At 35.3% G+C, this 19,497-nt stretch overlaps 1 protein-coding gene across 1 annotated transcript; it reads right to left on the bottom strand.

Moving 5' to 3' along the window:
• Window positions 1-167: 167 nt before the first annotated feature.
• LOC111376577 (histone-lysine N-methyltransferase ATX2-like) lies at window positions 168-19,497 on the bottom strand. The gene is made up of 16 exons (XM_022999544.1): window positions 19,422-19,497; window positions 17,927-18,094; window positions 16,683-16,820; window positions 16,381-16,428; window positions 15,403-15,517; window positions 15,218-15,283; window positions 15,094-15,155; window positions 14,786-14,842; window positions 5,446-5,514; window positions 5,083-5,281; window positions 3,764-4,048; window positions 2,166-2,227; window positions 2,004-2,081; window positions 1,433-1,528; window positions 684-787; window positions 168-611 (listed from the first exon to the last, which is right to left on the bottom strand). Exons 2-16 carry the CDS (start codon window positions 17,927-17,929, stop codon window positions 479-481), a joined length of 1,515 nt encoding a protein of 504 aa, XP_022855312.1. The 5' UTR covers window positions 17,930-18,094; window positions 19,422-19,497; the 3' UTR covers window positions 168-478.

Here is a 19,497-nt window from a genome sequence, read left to right as displayed (position 1 = left end):
TGGATCCTTGACCTTTATTTCTCGACACTCCACATTCCAATCCTTCAATTTTTGTAGCACTTAAAACATTCGGTCAACAATTTTCGTTCAGTTTTTAACTATGAAGACCTATTCCATTTAGCTCCCAAAAAGCTAAATGTACAATCAAGACTAAAGAAATTGTGATGTAAAAATAAAACAATCAATTCAACTTCACAAAATCCTGCATTTCTACCAACATTTAGTCAGTAGCTGAAGAAAACAAAACAAACTAAAATAACAAGTATTTTAAAGCATCTCTCCCTCTATGCTAATGCCTAATAAATGAAATAATATCTCAGGCAAAAGCACCTCTTTTAATAGTTAGGAGAGTTGGAAGCAATAAAATATCTGCCTCTGAGATAAATTTGTGCTATTAGAGACCATATTTCAATAGAAAAGCTTCTGCACAACATTAAAACAAGCAATGATTCAACGACTTGCTAACATCTCACTCTCCTTACAACCCTTTCAATTCACTGATGGGTGCATATATCTTCGCTGCCCGTTCCTCAGCTTTGGTGTCATTCACTACACCTCTACATCTAAGGTTGCCACAGTAACAAGCAAGATGTCCATCAGTTGAGAATAACCTGCAGCATAAACAACTGAAAGTTAGCTCTTGTAGACAAAGATGAAATAGTGCATATAACTAAATGGGAAACCTGTAATCATATGTTAGTTCTTCCCACTGTTTAATTTCTCTTTTGGCAAATATGATAATATGCTCATCACCGTTGAGAGTTAGGACCCTCGAGTAGCAATTTGGCTGCAAACAGAACAGAGCATGTAAACGTCCCATGATGAACAAAACAACACAACCAAATGTAAACTAACTAAATAGCAGGGGTGTAGGGTGCTTGCAAAACAAAAACCCAGTGGCAAAAGTTACCACTGTCCACCCGTTCATGTAAACGTCCCATGATGAACAAAACAACACAACCAAATGTAAACTAAGTAAATAGCAGGGGTATAGGGTGCTTGCAAAACAAAAACCCAGCCCGTTCTCCTGGATACTAGGAATTCTAAGGATGTAAGTTCATAGAAATAGAAGACACCCAACACAGCAAAAGCATCCCATAGACAACTTAAAAAGAGTTCAAATTTCCATAAGCAGATGCAAGACCAACTCATGTAAAAGCTTAAGTTGTTAGAGAGGGAACACATTTATTTATTTGAAGTTGGTCTTTAACATCAGAAACAACAAATACTTGCACAAAATACACCAACAACGAAAGGTTGTAGGTAATAGATCGCCCCATACACACAAAAAACTCTGTTTCTGTTGACATTAGTTCAAAAAATGTTTTCATTCATTATCAGCAAGGAACCTACTATCTAAAGCATGGTAGAAAGTCATTTCTGGAAAAAAGGATATTATTTCAATAGTAGTGGTAAATCTTCTCTAACATACTTCACATGAGTGGTTAATCAAAGTTGCTATGCTTCCTGCCCTTGTGGCATCAATAACACGTTCTTCATCAATTCGGAACATATAAGTTCCAGCACCCTGAAGCAAAGAAAATTGTTAAAATATTTCCCACAGCTTTCCTTATCCTTGAAGTCAGCATCAAAAGCTAAAAAATCCAATCAGTGTCCAAATCAATATAACGAAGTATACAACAAAGAAAGGACCCAAACGCCCTTTAATATTGAAGAACAGAGAGACGTGCAAGTCATAAAATCACTACATGAATATATCAATTGTCTGGTATGTACTCGTACAGATCCTTACAGAGCATTTATAGCAAGAGTGTTTAGATAAGAAAAAATAAATAAATACCAGACTATTCAACAGATACACACATATTCAATAATCAGAGGACCAAGAATGCCTCCTGAAGGACACAAGGAGCCTTACTGGTGTAGTATAGCTACATTGGAGCATTTTCACTGCCCATAAACTAAACAAACAAGGTTCCAGGGATGCCAAATGCAAAAAGGTGAATACACAAGGTAACCATCAAACAATACAAAGTGCTTACAACTAATGAATTGTATATCAAGTATTCTCTCCTGTCAGCTACTGGAGGTCGAATAAGTTCACCAGTATATTCAATCACCTGTATAGTACAATAAAAATAAAAAATCTTAGTGTTTTATTGTTGAAAAGTTGTATCAAATAAGTGGTGATTAAATCCATTTACCAAGTCTCCAGCTCTATGTGGACATTTAGCAAAGACGCCAAAACCATGTATACTAGACTTACCTGAATTCAACAACATTCTCAAAGGTTAATGACACAATAGATATAAAATGACAAACCTTTAAGGACAAACCAGGAAAAAAAAAAAAAGGAGTTCTAAAAGAGATGTGACTTTAATAACATAAAAAAATTTCAAATCTAATGTATGGAATTGAACTCAAATGTTCTTATTTGGCGATGAACATATCATCACAGAGAGGGACAAAAGGCTATACGAAGCCAGGTTGATAGGAAATATTTTTGAGGCCCTATTAATGCATCAGTAACATGATTATCTGCCATCAGACATAAGTCTAGAAAACAAATGCAGCAAAGCATACCTTCACATTTTCTCGCAGAAATAAAGAAAAAACAAAGATAACACAGACACACATCAATCAACGAAAACAAGATCACTTGTTTTTAAGCTTCTCCCAGTTAAAGATCGTGAAATAAGGTGAATAAGATACTGGCATAGAGGTAAAGATATCGAGTAAAAAAGGCATTGCATGAATTGTAGAGTACTGAAACTATTTACTTGATAAAGCAAAAGTACTCCAGATTCTTAAGGTAAAGAAAGATATATAAATACTACGCAATTTCAACGCTTCCATGGAAACTAATAATCTAATCAAATCCTTTATCATACTCATTACAATAATAAATATCAAGATCCTATCCGTTCAAAATATTAAAACTTGAACTGGCAGATAGATGACTGCAATTTCAATAGGAGGAGCTAATAAACCAACAATGAAGAGAACAACTAAGATTAAGATGTACTGGTCACCAGCTTAAATTAATATATGCTGAGATGTATAAGCGGAAAACTATGAGAGATACACAGATGTTTTCCTTATTTCAAATATTACATGGCACCAGTGACAGATCAATTCCAAGAATGAGGAACCATTGAATTTCAAACTGATGATATGGAAATGACAGTAACGAGAATAAAGATTGTAGTGCCACTGTGAAAAGATGTATAGGCAGGCAGAAAATAGAATAACGGTATCCAATATTTATGATTACAGCTACAATGAAGAAAACAGAGTAGCATTTACCAAAAGAAGAAAAAACCAGCCAAACTTAACATGTAATCATAAGCAATCAGAACAACTTTGACCATGAGACACAACTAGACGAACTAGACAAATCCATTGTACAGTGGACGGTGGTAAGACAGAAAGAAGTCAATGAGAACCAAGGAAGACTAGAATGAGTAAACAATGGGGGAATTCGTCTGTGGAGAAGCTAATAAAGACATTATGCAAATTAAACCATGCAGGAAACAGTGCAAAAGCAGAAAAATATTTGTCATAAGTTGTATACAACATAAAAGCATCCCACAGGGAATTTTAGAGCTGCGGTCAAGTTGGACAAAATCATGCTCGATTCTACACGCTCTATCACTTCATTCATTTTGGGAACGAAGTACAACTAATTTTACAAAATAACTAGATAATTTCTCCATCTCTCCAACTAAAAATATGATAAATAGAAGTATTAAAGCAACAACAGATTAAAACCAAAATAGCGTTAATACGTGCAAAAATTTACCGAATGCCAGCCTCTTTTTAAAGGTTTCCCTCATATATTTGTACTTCTCAGCCATTGAAAGAAAATTCCTAAATGAATCGAGTTGAGAAGTTTTTAGCTTCTGAAGGTCATTAGAATACTTTGAACCAGCAAGAGCAATGGTTGATATTTTGTTCCTGAAGGACATATGGGGGCTGTAGCCACCAACCAAGTATGGTTTGTTCTCCACATACAAGCGCTTTGATGAAGCTGTAGCAAGGACATCAGGTTCCTGTCTCCCTCGCCTTCCGAAACAATTATAGGGCTCTATCCACAAAGTCAAATAGAAATCAGATATCCACAATGACAGAAATATGTACTATGATTTAGAGTAGCAGGTAAAAGTAAGAATATCAAATATGGTGACTGGTGAATCAATGCATAAATAAAATCTGAAAAGCCAAGGGAACAAGCAAGCAATCAGAAGAGAAAATAAAGCCCAAATAAGCATCCATTACCACTTAACAAACTCTGGCACATGTTGAACATGCACATTTTTACCAACTGAATATCTAGGCTATCAATTTAACAGGTAATTTTCTACACTTTATATTGAGAGGCCAGAGACTTCCACCAGTTGGTTTCTATCTCCTTTTTTAACTATAGTGAGGAATTCAGAATCTCATAAGAAGCCAACTTCTAGTTGCCATGCCCGAAGCATTTTAGCATAGCCTTGAAAAAGAATTAAGCAGTAAAGCTAGAACTTATATTGCCACAATCCTTCATTAAGGCTAAAGTCACTATCACCTTAGCTTTTTATATTAGCATTGCAAGATAATCAGGCAGTAGAGCAAGTGAACTGTTTTGGCTTAAAACCCTTAATAGTTACAGAAGTACTTGGAATGATATGAAAAAGAATTCCAAAGAAATAGATGAAGTGACAGATCTTCTCAAGAGTGAACTGAATTGCAAAGCGTTGTAAACTTTAAAAAAATAAAATAAAAGCTCTGGAAGAATCTGTATTCAATTAATATTCTTTGTGTTATCATTAAGTGAGAGACTTCATAACTTTACTAAGCTCTCATAAACTCTTAAGTTCTTCCTCTCTTTCTTCCTTTTGCTTTCAACATTTTCTCACTTCCCCATTCTACTTCTTTTAATATCTTATCACCAGTTTCCTAGCTTTTTCCTCATTAAATTAAAAATAAACCCCAACAAAATAAAGTGTAGAATGAAAAAGTAGTGTGCGCAATCCATACATAAATTATGCAGTTGAACCACCACCTTTACAAGCATTAATATATAAGTTAAGGTAATCCAGGATATTATAACAATGGGAAAATTTGAAAATGAAAGCACACCAGTGCGAGCACAGCCTGTAGGATTTAATGGAGGAGTGTAGGTTGCATGTTCACAAGCATTTAGACCAAACTGCTCATTAGAAAACAAACGTTTTTTGGATGTGGGCCCATGTCTCCTACAGTAGGAAAGTAGCCGAATGCACTGATCATCCTCATCCTCATCAAAATGAATCATATCTAGACTATCCTCATACACAGGCTAGACAAAACAGAAAGTAGAAGAATTTGTAAGAAAAAAATAAATAAATATTAGCAGTTATTAACTAACAAGCAAATATATAACCGTACAGATAGCAAATGCTCGTATAGAATGGAATTATTCACCCAGACCTATGTTTCTGCGAATATAAGAGAACTTGATACCTCAAGGCAAAAGCCAGCAGCACGTGCACAAAGAGGATGATAAGCTACATGACATTTATTATTTGAGCACTGCAAAAATGGCAATGAAGAATAATATTTTCAACAAACAATAATAACAAAAACAAAAAAGTACGTTTACATCGAAAAATTGAGTGATACAATGTATGCATGTGGGTGCAAAGAGCTAACTATGCATAACATTGCTCCTTATCAAATAACTGAACTAATTGCCCCCATTATCTCTTGACCAGAGCCAAATTTATCCATCTAAAATGTAAATGTACAGCATAAACGAGGGCATCCCGACCGCTTGTTCTATCGTCAGCTGCTTCATTGGCACAAAATCATGGAAAAACAGCCTTATGCTACTGGTTTGATGGTCTCGCTTTGGAATTGAGGCGAAGGAGTCCGTAGTGTTTGTTAACGTCTCAGGTATTGTTAAGCTAATGCAATGGGGATCGAAGATATCATAAGCAATTTGCATGGGGTGGTATGGTGCCTGGTGGTTTAGTTGAGGGGGCCGGTAAGTTGGAGGATTTCGTTGCTAAGTTTAATGAGCTTTCCCAAGCTTTTTGGTACACGTTGTACAAACAGTCATTGTAGGTATTTGATGATAGCACAGTAAGGAGAGACGAGTCTAAAGGGAGTTGCAATGGTGTCGGAAGGTGTGAATGGAAAGGGATGGGCATCAGTTTCACGCATTTAAGGCAGTTGTCGATTCATTTGTTGTCGGAGATAAGGTTAAGCGTCGAACAGTTGATGAAGGGAGCCGACAAGGAATGACTTATGCCGGAGTTACAGCAAACCTATAGGCTTTGCAAAACGCAGATCAGCAGGTGCTATTGCATAAAGAAATGGCATTAGATGAGAGGAATGATCCTAGTGCTAAAAGAAAGGCCTGTATCCAGACGTTGAAAGGGAAATCAGATTAAGTGAATAAGGAAGTGGAAAGTGGGTCTGTAGAGGGCTCCAGGAAGACTTACTGCCATAAGTGTGGGATGGGATTAGATGAGTCTCCAACCAATGGAAAACATGTAGGGAACTTGGATTCTAAGGAATTTTCATCGGTATGGGCCCAAACTAAAGAAAAGCAGGTGGTAGATAAACTCCGTGGTAAGTCTTAGGTGCGAAATGAAGCGATGATTTCCTCTGGTGATGAAGATTGGATTGAGATAGTGGGGACATATAGGTATGAAAAAACCCATGATCGATGCATATCGAGAGGTGGAACGTTGGGCTAAAGTAGGGGAGCCAGGTATGATGAATCTGGATTTAGGGGATACTGGATGCGAATAGAGACAATTGTTCTACAATTGCGGGTGCATTGAACACGAATCCGCCTGTAAAGGGATTAGTGTCTGCTATTGAGCAATAGACCAGAATTGTATTGGCAGAAAGTTCAACTTCGACAACAGAGAAATAGCAAAGGGTGACAGGCTCAACAATTATGGTAGTGAACACTTACTGTAAGAGATAATCTAAGTCTCTAAAATTGGTGGTATGGATTTATGGCGTCAAGAAGAGGGATATAGACGGTGATGTAGAACAAGTGACGGAAGAGTACTATGTCCTTATTTATGCTGAGGAGATAACGAAAGTTAGGGCATTTGAAGTTAGATCTCCACTGTAAAATTGGGCACTTCAAAAAATTCTGGACTTCAAAAAGATGACAGATGTGTCTTGTGATGCGTATGACAATAGGCTCTTGCAATTATTTTAGCAACTGGAGGCTAGTAGGAGACAGGGGATGGGTACACCGGGAGGTAAGACAAAAAGAAAAGGTGATCGTGAGCTTAAACGGCTAGAATACTCGGTTAATTATGACATCAAAGGTAGAGAGTCAAGAAGAGGGCTAATGGGTTGGGATGACGGAGCATTAAAATGATTCCAAAAATAATTAGTTCGAATGTGAGGGAGCTTAATGAAGTTGGGAAAATGTTAGGTGTTCGAAATCTGTTAAGGAGATTTGTAGGCAGACCTTATATGCTTACAAGAAACAAAGTTGGAGGTCTTTCTAGGGCTGTTGTGAGTTGCTTATGGGGGTAGCATGTCTGCTATTAGTTTGTAGGGTCATCGAGAGCTTCAAGAGGTGTGCTAGTCATTGGGACACTAGAGTTTTTGACATGGAGGAGATTAGCGTAGGGCTATTTTTTCTATCGCTTTCGTTTACAAATATTGGGGATAGATTTTGTTGGATGTTTATTGGAGTTTATGGGCCTAATGTTGATGAGAATAGAGGTGGATTGTGGGATGAGTTGGCTGGTATGATACCTTGCTGGAACCTCCAAACGTGTATCGGGGATGATTTTAATATGGTTCGATTTCCTACTAAAAGGTATAGTAGGAGATTAACATGAGCTATGGAGGACTTTTTAGATTTTATTAGAGAGAACATGTTAGTGGACCTGCCTATGTTTGGGAGTTGGTCATCTAATCAAGACCAACCTATTCTCTCCCAAATAGATCGATTTTTTGTATGTAGGGAATGGGAGGCTAAGTACCCAGAGGTCACTCAAAGGAGATTGAGGAGGATGTATTTAAATCACTTCCCTATTTCGTTATTTGTAATGTAAGGTGTATTGAAAGAAGGCCTTTAGGTTTGAGAAAATGTAGCTAAAAGTAGAAGGTTTTGGGGAGCGAGTACGGACTTGGTGGCCCTCCTATGATTACAGGGTGTCTCCCAGTTATGTGTTGGATCGGAAATTGAAGGCCTTCAAAGGCAATCTAAAGAGGTGGAATGAGGAGGTGGTGGAAGATGTTAGCTGTCTTAAAAATCAATGTCTTTCATATATAGAAAAGTTGGATAGAAAGGAGAAGAGTCGAGGATTGGTGGGGATGAGAGGAAAAGACGTAATGAATTAAAGGGAGTTGAATAGGTTGGTAGAGATGGAAGAGATCGCTTGGCGCTATAAATCTAGGGAGGGTAAGGTGGTTGAAAGAAGGGGGACAAATGTACCCAGTTTTTCCACAGGGTCGTTAATTCCAACACGCAACAATTCTATCACTATGTTAGAGGTAGATGGGGATACTTATGAGGACCCACAGAATATCAGGACCAAAATGATAAGTTTCAATCAAAATCTTTATCGGGAGTAGTTTGACATAAGGCAAGAGTTGGAAGGGTTAGATTTTTCTACTATTAATGAGGATGTTAGTTTGTTAGAAAGACCATTTGGCGACGATGAAATTAGGGAGCTAGTGTCCAGAATGATGACTGTTGTGTATGTGACTTATACAGAGTGAAACACGGGTTCTCTGGATCAAATAAGCCGATGCCTAAGGGGAGCATAGCACACACTGCCAAACCACATAAATTCTTGCGTTGATTTCTTTATTTCATCTCTTTATTATTGCGCATAAAATCCAACAATGACAAAGTTCCAGGACTGGATGGATTCTCTCACTCTATAAAGCTTGTTGGGAAGTGGTGCGACTGGACATTGTGGATGTCCTTATTTCTTTTAGTGTGGCAGATTCTTGAGAAGTTCTAATGCTACATTTATCGTGCTAATTCCTAAGAAATCAAGAGTGCCAAATATTAAGAACTTTCGTCCTATTAATTTAGTGAGTGGGGTATACATGATTCTTACGAAAGATTCAAGCGAATAGATTATAGGAGGTGCAGGAAAAGTAGGATCTAAGTTTCAAAATGCTTTTGTCAAAAGGCACTAGATTCTAGATTCCATACTTATAGCAAATGAATGCATTGACTTATGACTGCGTCAAGGGGTTCCATGAATGTTACGTAAGCTGGATATTCAGAAAGCTTATGATCACGTAAACTGGGGATTCCTTTTGTATATGCTTAGGCGATATGGTTTCGAGAATAAGTGGTGCCAATGGATTTAGTTTTGTGTCTACAGTTTCTTTCTCAATTTTGGTGAAAGGCACTCCTGAGAGTTACTTCCAGAGTAGTGGAGGATTGAGGCAAGAAGATCTTTTGTCTCCATTAATGTTTGTTATTGTAATGGAGGCCTTCAGAAAGATGCTTGAAAAAGCTATGCTAGAGTTTGTTATGGGGCTTTATGATTGATCAATTAGAGGTATCCCATTTGTTATTTGCAGATGGTATGCTGATCTTCTATGATGCAAATATTGAGTAATTTAGGAACCTTCGTCGTTTGCTTCTATTCTTTGAAGCTGTATCTAGATTGAATATAAATTTGAGAAAATCTAAGACTATCACATTGAGAGGGGTTGATAACGTAGAGGATTTGACTGTTTTATTGGATTGCAGGGATGTGCAACTGCCTATATCATATCTTCAGCTCCCTTTAGAGCATGTCTAAAAGCATACATATTTGGAACAGTATTGTGGAAAGGGTGTAGAGAAGGCTAATGAGTTGGAATCGTATGTAACTCTTAAAGGAAGGCTGTGTTACTCTCATTAAGTCCACTCTTTCAAATCTTCCCACTTATTTCTTGTCATTGTTTCACATTCCTAATGCACTGGGAAAAAGATTAGAAAGGATTTAAGGGGAGTTTCTTTGGGGAGGATTAAGGGAGAGGAAATTTCATTTGATTAATTGGGGAGTAGTTTGTTCTCCCATAAGGTTGGGGGCTCAGATTGATGAGCTTGTATTATTTAATAAAGCTTTGTTGGATTCGGAGTGGAGGGGAGTTTTTGGAGAGAAATAATAGGTGCCTAATATAGAATTATGGAGAGGGAATGGTGCTTAATCGAGGGTCGTAGATCTTATGAGGTGATTTTGTGGCGGTATATCCGGCGAGGGTAGTGGCTTTCGATATAGATTGACTTTTGTGGTGGGGAACGTTAATACTACCAGTTCTTGAGATGATTGTTGGTATGGAGATCAACCGTTAAAGTGCAGGATTTCCTTTTTTGTACTGTATTGCTTCGGTGTCATCTGCTATGGTGAATGATATCTTAAATATTGTAACGCTCCAAATATTTTATAAAATAAAATTTATTTATTCTATATGCTATATATTTATATTTTGAAATTGAGCGACTAAAGTGAAATATATCTTAAATTCTTATATTTTCGGGTCAAATAATTAGATTTTGATAGGGCAGATTTTATTATATCAATATTGGACTCTTTTTGTAACTCGTAATTAATTAGAAGACTTCAACACGAGAAAAAATTATTTTGGATTAAACTACATCAAGTTAAATCCGATTAAAAAAATAATAAGTTATGGAGTTGGTAGGGGGCTTGCAATATTAATTAAATAAAATTCTTTTTCTCTTTTAATTCCTAACACACGTGATTTTTGTTTGGTATGAAACCAATAGTGTAGTACAATTCAAATATCTATTTTTCAGACCAAGTCCAAGTTGGTCACATGTCCTATTTTCAATGGGATAATTGTACCAGGAAACCAATAGTAGAGTATACTACTAACTCTACCGTTTGAAACCGATTCGTATCCAAATTCTTTGTATTGCACAATTTTTCAATTCTAGTTGCATACAAACTTAATTGAGAATTCCAATTATAAATACTGCATTAATTCTCATTATTTCACAACAGAAAATAAAGGAGCCATGGTAGAGAGAGGAGGAAAGATTATAGAAAAATAAGAGAATTTTTATGTGCAAAATTTTATTCTTTCCAACCTTTCAAAATCAAGGCAAAATATTTTTATGCTAGTAGACCTTCGGGATTCGTTAATAAGAGATATGAAATCTTTTGAAAATTTAAGAGAACCTAATATCGGTGTCGCTTGGTCACTGATATAATCTATAAGAGAAGAATGGTATGAAGTATTTATTTATTTGTTATGCATAATTATGTATGGAAACTGCACGTATCTTACTGGGTATTTTTAAATATTCACTCTTACAATAATTTTAGAGAAAATTGCAACAAAAGCCCCAAACCTTTGAAACATTTGCAGACTTTACGAATAGCAAGCTTATGTAGGGGTGGGCATGTGTTGAGTTGGGTCGATTTTTTCCCCAACCCAAACCCAACCCAACATGGTCGTTTTCATTTAAAGCCAATCCAATTAAGTTTGAGTTGGTTTGGGTTGGTCGGTTTGGGCTTCAGTCCAATTAAAGTTGAATTCGATTATATTTTTTTAAAATTTAGATAAATTTTTAAAGTTTGAAATTACTTGAAAATCTCTGATTTTTTTATTTCTTTTAAAATACCTATGTAAGGAAATCTTTTTGAAAAATGATTTATAAATAAGTTTAAAATTTATGAAGTATTTATTATTATTATTATTATTATTTACAATTTTTTGGAATTTATTCATTTCATCATCATCTTCTTAATTTTTACTTTATTATGAAATAACATTTCATTTGTAAATTATGTTTATAGGAATCAATCTATATAAAAAAAAAAATGGACGTTTATAAATTTTAAGTCCTTTTCATATCTTTACTATTGTTTTTATTTAGGTTTTTTTTTCATCTTGGATATTATTTTTTTTAATTCATCGGATTGGGTTTTAAATCATAACCCGAAATCCAACCCAACCCAACCCAACCCAATTGAACGTAAAAAACCAACCCAAATCAATCGGGTTGGGTTGGGTTTTGCCCAGCCCTACTTGTATGAGACCTTATTTTGGTTGCATCGCATGGTGTATGTAGAGAGAGAAGCAGCCGCTGATGATCGATAGATTGGAGAATTGTTTTATTTAATATTGTATAATTGGTTTAATACTGCGGCTACTAATCACATAGACGGGTAGCCCAATTTCATGTTCCTTTTTGGTTTAAATTGATAATAAGTGTATTATCCTTTGATTAATAAAGTATTTGATTGCCTAAAAAAAAAAAGATAGAGAGAAGGAATTAAACTAAGAGACTAATGTTGCCTCAACATTAAAGCTCTATTTGTAGAAGAAATGCCAAGTCAAATCCAAAAAAGCAACATTTTTAATAAATGGACTCAACACAAGTACATGTGTGATCACAATGACTCGTTGAAGAAATGATAGGTCAAAAGCAACATTTCCAATAAATGCAGTACTGAACATAAGTACGTGTGTGGTCATGATGATTCATATTAGGTTTAGACCATCCTAGAATCATATGGAGCGTGTTTTTCATCTGTTGAATGTAAAAAACTTGAAGGTTGGTCATCTCAAACTAAAAGACTAGGGAAGTATCTGTAGCAACTCCTATTGCCAGGCAAAAGAAACAATAAGGGATAATTGCAGCATTAGTCCCCAACCTATTCACTTAATAGCAAACTAGTCCTCATTCTATTTATTTTGAAATTTATGTCCTCAATTTAGCAGTACAGTCCACAGTTCACGAACTCCATCCTAACAGCTGTCAAATACACAAGTGAGACTCTCATGCTATATCCTTTGAGGGTCAAAAGTATCAAAACACTATAAACTCTTTTCCACCATCATATAATAATAATAAAAAAAAAAAAATGAATACCATTTCACCTTCTCCATCACACCTCACCCACTCTCACCCAACCATCAGCCCCTGCATTGGAGCTACCACCAAGCCCGACCACCGCTGTAGCCACCATATTCACCCTCATAGATTTTTATTTTGGAAAAGAATTCATCAAATTACTTACCTTTTTCACATCTATTATCGAAAATTTATCTCTTGTACTGTTTTCTAATCCCAAACAGCAAAAACTGTTGATCTTTACAGGAATATCCGGTATGCTGAGATTCCTTTAACAGAAACAGATCTAATGCTTGAAGAACCATGATGTGTTAAACAAGTGGTAACTTGTTACTTTCACCCATTTCATTGTTATTCTTCTAGCTGCAAATGATTTAATCAGCTATGATAGTAAGCGTGCTTTATTCGTTACTTTCCATTACACAGGTTCGATTGAGAATTGAGCTAATCTATCGAATGAATTTCACTCGGGATGTTTTCATTATTGGAGTTGCATGATTGCCAGTAGGTGGATTGCATGCTACAAAGCTTAGTTCCATAGCTATCGAATGTAAGAAAACTCGGTAAGCTTGTTATATTTGATCAAAGTACATGCATCCGATTCTAAATTTTGGCACTTGCAGGTTTTCACAAGGGAGCAGATTTCAATCCATCTCTAGTGCAAGAAGTCTTCTTCCAAAATATTCTTACTGCAAATTTAGGACACGCCCCTCTCCATTATGATCATGGGAAAGGGGGGATGGGATTAAGGTTAGTGGAGGGTTGGAGCGATAAAGGCAGATGGTGGGGATGAGGGAGTTTGGGGAAGATGAAAATTTTCTGCATTTTTTCCTTTTTCCTATTTAGATTTTTCCATTTTTGTCAAGTAACACTTAAAAAAGGATAAAATCTAAAAAGCACTGATACTTGTAAACTTGTTACCTACCCATATTCGATACGTATCCAAGCTCCGACACTCTTCCTCCGATACTACCGGTTTTTTTTTTTTTTAAATATTTTTTTTGTTATCGATACTTGTCCGAAAAGTATTTTTTAATTATTTTCTATTTTTGTACAAATACTATCCAATACTTCATGGTTCATATGCACCTTCACTACAAAAAAGTTGGTTTGGAACTTCTTGTGCAACCTTCTTCTTCATCTAGTGTTGAAAAAATTAAAATAAGTACTCTTGTGCATTCTATGAAAATGAATAAAATAACTCTACAACGAGCTGAAAAATTAATTTACATTTGTAGTAATTTGCGTCTTTTATTAAGAAAATTAAATCTATGTTCAAAAGGAGAATCCAAAATATGGAACATTGCCGGGACTCATTTGATACTTTTGAACGTGTTGAACTACTTTAAATTGCTAATCTATCATTAGATGAATCAGAGTTGGAGAATATTATTTTTAATAATGATGAAGAAATTGATGTTGAAGAAAATGAAGTTTCGACAATTAATGATTAAGATAAAGTGCTTTAGTATTCTATTTTATTTTTATTACCATGCTTTTGTATTAATTTTTTTAATATTAATAAAATTATGTTGAATTTTATAACATGTATCGGTGTATCCTAATTTTTTTCAAAAAAGTTGTATCAACGTAGCCATATTGTATCGTATGTATCCAATTTACGTGTCTGTATTCATATCCATGCTTCTTACGGTAGAATTGTATCTTCAACTCAACTGGACAATTCCATCCAATAAGAACTATGTTGCTACAGAAATATTAGGTAGGGATGCAAGTGCCAAAAAAAAAATAGAATGGAGGATACAGCTATTAAGTGAATGGGTTATGGACCAGTGCATATCTTCTCCCATAAAACAATATATTGTAGTCCGGAACAAAGGGAGTATCATTTTCTGTCATAACTTTAAGCACATATGTGGTCATCAATATACAAAGAATCTATTATCCAATAATTCAAAAGATGTGAAATAAGAATGAATAAGCAGACAACAGATCAACAGACAGAACAATGGAAAACCTAACCTGAATACATGCTCCATAAGCAACGTGACAGATGCTGCATAACAGCTTCCAGCGGTCCTTTATAATCCAAGAGAGAAAAAGAAACAATCACAATATCTCCAATTTGCATGTTGATGCTTCTTTTTCAGTTGAATTCATCTAATCATACTATATATATAAATAAGTTATCCCTTTTTAATAGCAAGGTACATACAGTAACATTTCAAGTGATACTTACGGTGCACCTTCAGAAGTCGTAAACAAAATAACTTGCAAATAGAAGGCCTTTCAAAAGAATGACATGCAAAATACCATTAAAGAGAATATACCTTATTTATTCTACTTATTCCATCAATAGGCTCCATTTTCTTAATATCAGATAAGCAAGTTTCTGCAATAAAACTAATTGAGTCAACCAATCAGAATAATTTATAGGAAAACTCAGAAAAAAACCTGGTATCCATATGGCACAAGCGAGATGAGCCCAACGGCCATCAGTAGTACGTTTCATAGCACCTCCTAAAAGATCAGAAACACTATCAAATATCGTTTTTAATGATCATATACAGTTAATACCTCAAATATACATTCAAAGGAAGCTCTAAGATCCAAAAAATGAAAATGAAGATGCTAATTACCTGAAAGCGGACACAGGCAGCATTGAATGTTATCAGTAGCCCCTAAACGACATAAGTTGCATAACCAAGGAACATCACTATTATGATCCGGTTCCCCATAGCAACTTGGATGAACCTAAAAAAAAGTTACAAGTGTACCACGAAAAAGCAAAAAAAATGAAAGGGAGAGGATGAAAAGAACAAATTATATTATGAAACCTCATGGGAAAGTGAAAATACACCAGGACAGGGGATAATCATAACAAAACTGCAGCCCTGAATATATCTATATTTTAAGAGATAGAAAAGCCTTAAGATCCCATGGCAAGTCTTTTCAACTTGAATTTCAGACAAATGCTGCTCAAACATCAACTAGACATTTGAACAAAATTTTCAAAATTAAAAAATGTGAATATTAGTTTTGTTTAGATACAAAAATTGTTTGTAGATGTATATTATTGCATTATTAAGCTTTCTGCAACAATAAACAAGATATTATACTGACANGTTTAGATACAAAAATTGTTTGTAGATGTATATTATTGCATTATTAAGCTTTCTGCAACAATAAACAAGATATTATACTGACAATTAGTTTAACTCAAACTGATATGATTAATATAAGTCACAAGACCATAATACCACCACAGAGTGGGATTTAGTTTCACAGACCAGCTAGGTGGAATTAAGCAAGTTATTTGATCCATAAGAATATGAGGCAATGCCAACTTGAAGCAACACAACATTTATTGATCTCAATTAAAAGTTCAGAAAAACAGTAACTTCATGCTTTTACAAAAACATATGAAGCAGGAAACTCCCTAAAAGCTTGGTTCTAAAATTGCAATAACGGTGTAATGGACAATGGAAAACTCTTTACATAGTATCCAATTCTTTGCCTACGAATAGCATATTTGCCGTATGGATGCATCCTATCACAGTGAACAATTTATTCTTTTTTACAAACAGGAGAATGTAAAGAATAGAATGCAGACTTACCATCATTCTGCATTTATCACACTGCAGAAACAAATTATTCTCGTACTCCTGAGACAAAGAATCAACATCAGAAGATTCCAACCTATTGGAATTCAGTTTTGCTAGATAATTAAGAAAAATGACAAATAAAACCATTCAACATCTTTCAAAATAAGTTAGTTGTATTTTTTCGATGCAATTCTTCCTATTTACGCAATAGTATACATTTTAAGAAAACATATCAATAAACTGCAATAGCTAACTTCAAGCTTGAGAGGGGGAAGCACAAAATTCACCCTTTCATAAATAGACAGCAGATTTACCTCATCCGTATGGCAAACATTGCACTTATCAAAATCCTTCCATTCTACATGAATAAGCCTGTCAGTACAAGATGGGCTTCTGCTTCGCTTAGAAGAAGACTGGGAGGATCTGGAGAAAAATCTGCCATCCGATAACTCCTGTCAATATGAAAAACACTAAAATTAATAAAAGCATCAAAGAGGATTAGTACATAAAACTTCATAACTCTGAAAGACTTTAATGCCATTGTTCATAATGGAAAGCACTGGAAACAAAATATCAAACAATTACTGTTTCCTTTACCAAACAGTAACAGGATTACAAATCACAGATCATACATCCAAATGCTATCTTGAACCTTGTGGATCACATGTCAGGAAATAAAAAGAATTAAAGCACCTGTTTGACCCCCATCCCGAAACTCATTTTTGCAAAATTCATTTTCAACCACAGATACCCATAAAATAATTATACACGTAATCACAACCCCCCCCCCCTCTGGTTTTAACCCCATGTACTTCAAAAAAATCAATATTCCAAAAAACATTTTCCCAAGAGAAAGGGGTCTTAAACAGGGGCAAAAGTCCATAATGGAAAGTTATTTAGACCCTCCTAAAGCTATATCTATATCAAATATAATGGAAAACTAGCACATAACAAAAATTAGTGTCAAACAAAAACCTTCAAAATTAAAACTAGAAAAAAGGAAAAATTGCATTGGGATTCCACTAACCTGTTAACAATGTAACATGTCAGTCCCCAAAATTTTGTGAAATTAAGGGAAAAATGGAAAAAGTTCTCCCCACCCCCAAAGTATCCATCCCAAGCAGAGAGAGATGGTGAAAATAAAATAAACCTGAGGGGAGGTCAAGGGGGATGGTGAGTAGTTGGGTTGCAAGTAAAGGCCGGACGGCAATATGGCTACACGTGCTTTGATTCATAATGCAAGGTGAAAACTGTTTCTGACTTTGTATTGGGGATGCACAACTACACCTATATAATTTGAAACATACACGAGCTTCAAATGTTTTCCATGTTACGGGAAACACAAATTTTCCATAATTTTTAGTCATATTTTCATTCAATAATTTTTACTTACTTTTAAAGCGTGAAAAATCAGGATATGACAGTAAAATTATAATTTTCCTTTTGAGTAAATAATTTCAGATCTCCAGGGCTTAGACAAGTTCTTGTTACTTGTAACCAGTTCCACATAATTTTGTTGGAATCACAAGAAGACAACTTTGCTGTTCATGTGACATACCATTATGAGTTCTGCAACTTCCAGACGCAAAAAACTGTACGTATCAGATCCAGATTCAAAGCCCCATTCAGGTTCAACTTCAGCTTCACAATCAGGACAGCTTATTTGCACCTTCTTAATTCTTTAGTATATTTTATTCCGGCAAGAATATGGAGTGGACCCCTTAAACTGCAAAGACGTCGCACAAAAATAGTAAAGCTGCATTAAGCAGATGTAAACTAACTAGCAAATGAAAATTCGAAGGAAAGATGAACTGGGGAGTAATCATCATGAAAATTAAATGGTTTATTTTATCCTGTTTTAATCATGTCCATTACCCTGTCAACAAAAAGAAATTCAAATGTCACGTGAATTCAAAAATTAAAAAACAAAAAGAAAAACTAGTAATGAGGAAGGAGAAATTAGTACAAGAAGTTGGGGTTATATCCTCCGACATCAGTGAAATCACATGGCAGGGTTATCAATATCCAAAGGAAAAAATTGGGTGTATCGTATGTGAGGCTAAAGTTACTCATAATGAGTAAGGAGAAATTAGTACAAGAAGCCGTATTAGATCATCCGATGTCAGTGAAAGAGCATGGCAGGATCATCAATAGCCAAAGAAAAAAATTGGGCGGTATGCGAGGCTCGACTTATGGAATTGGTTGAGAAAATTTTTATCAACCTAATGTTAAGGAATTTCTATTTTAAACATGTACACGCCGGCCCCCTTCCTCAGTCAAAACAAGGAACAGATCTAATCAAAAAGGGATTTATACAATTAAAAGAAAATTTTAAAAGAGAATACAAGCAGAAAAGCCAATTAGCTCAATACCGATGGGTGTGCTTAAGAGGTGGTGGCAACTGAATACTTTTCCGACCTAACCCAGGCTTTTGTCAACAACTTTTCTTTCGAAATCCACTGGCTAAAACTAGCAAAAGTCCATGAACAGCTAGAAGGGCTTGAAGAGACAGTGGCTCGAAACATTAAGAGGAAATAAAAAAAATTCATAAGAAGAGGTGGTCCTCAACCCTACAATCCTTAAATTTGGAAGGAATGATGGGGCCCACATCAAAAAATAATAAGGCTGGGCTGCTTAGAAAGAAAGATAAATGGAATAGAAACCTATGGTACTTTCTCCATCTCATTCTAGGGGCAGCTCCTCGGGGTGTATTCCAGTAAGGAGCCCGAGAAAATATATCAAATGGCTACAGTTGAAAGTACAGAAAGACAAAAACTGTTTAAACGCCACTTTGGAAAGAACAAAAAGGCTATCATAAAGGAAACAATACCAAATTTTACGTAAGAGACATGTAGTCCTCAATAAATGCACATTATATTGCAATAAAGATAGCGCTTGGGCACATTGAATGTCATTCTCTACCAACTTGAAATCACCAATAATGATCAGAAAAAAATGATCCTCATCCATGGTAATTCATGGGATATTAGATAAAGATTTAGAAGTTCTGACAAATTGATTATTTTGAACCAAGATAAATTCACTAAATATACCTCTCTCCATTGTGAGATGCAACTCTAAATAGAGACTTAGTCCTTGAGTCAGCATCTCTCAGAACTTCCATCTTAT

Source organism: Olea europaea, unplaced genomic scaffold (assembly GCF_002742605.1).
Source record: "Olea europaea var. sylvestris unplaced genomic scaffold, O_europaea_v1 scaffold1521, whole genome shotgun sequence".
Classification (NCBI taxonomy): Eukaryota; Viridiplantae; Streptophyta; class Magnoliopsida; order Lamiales; family Oleaceae; genus Olea; species Olea europaea.
This window is presented reverse-complemented; position numbering and strand designations above follow the sequence as displayed.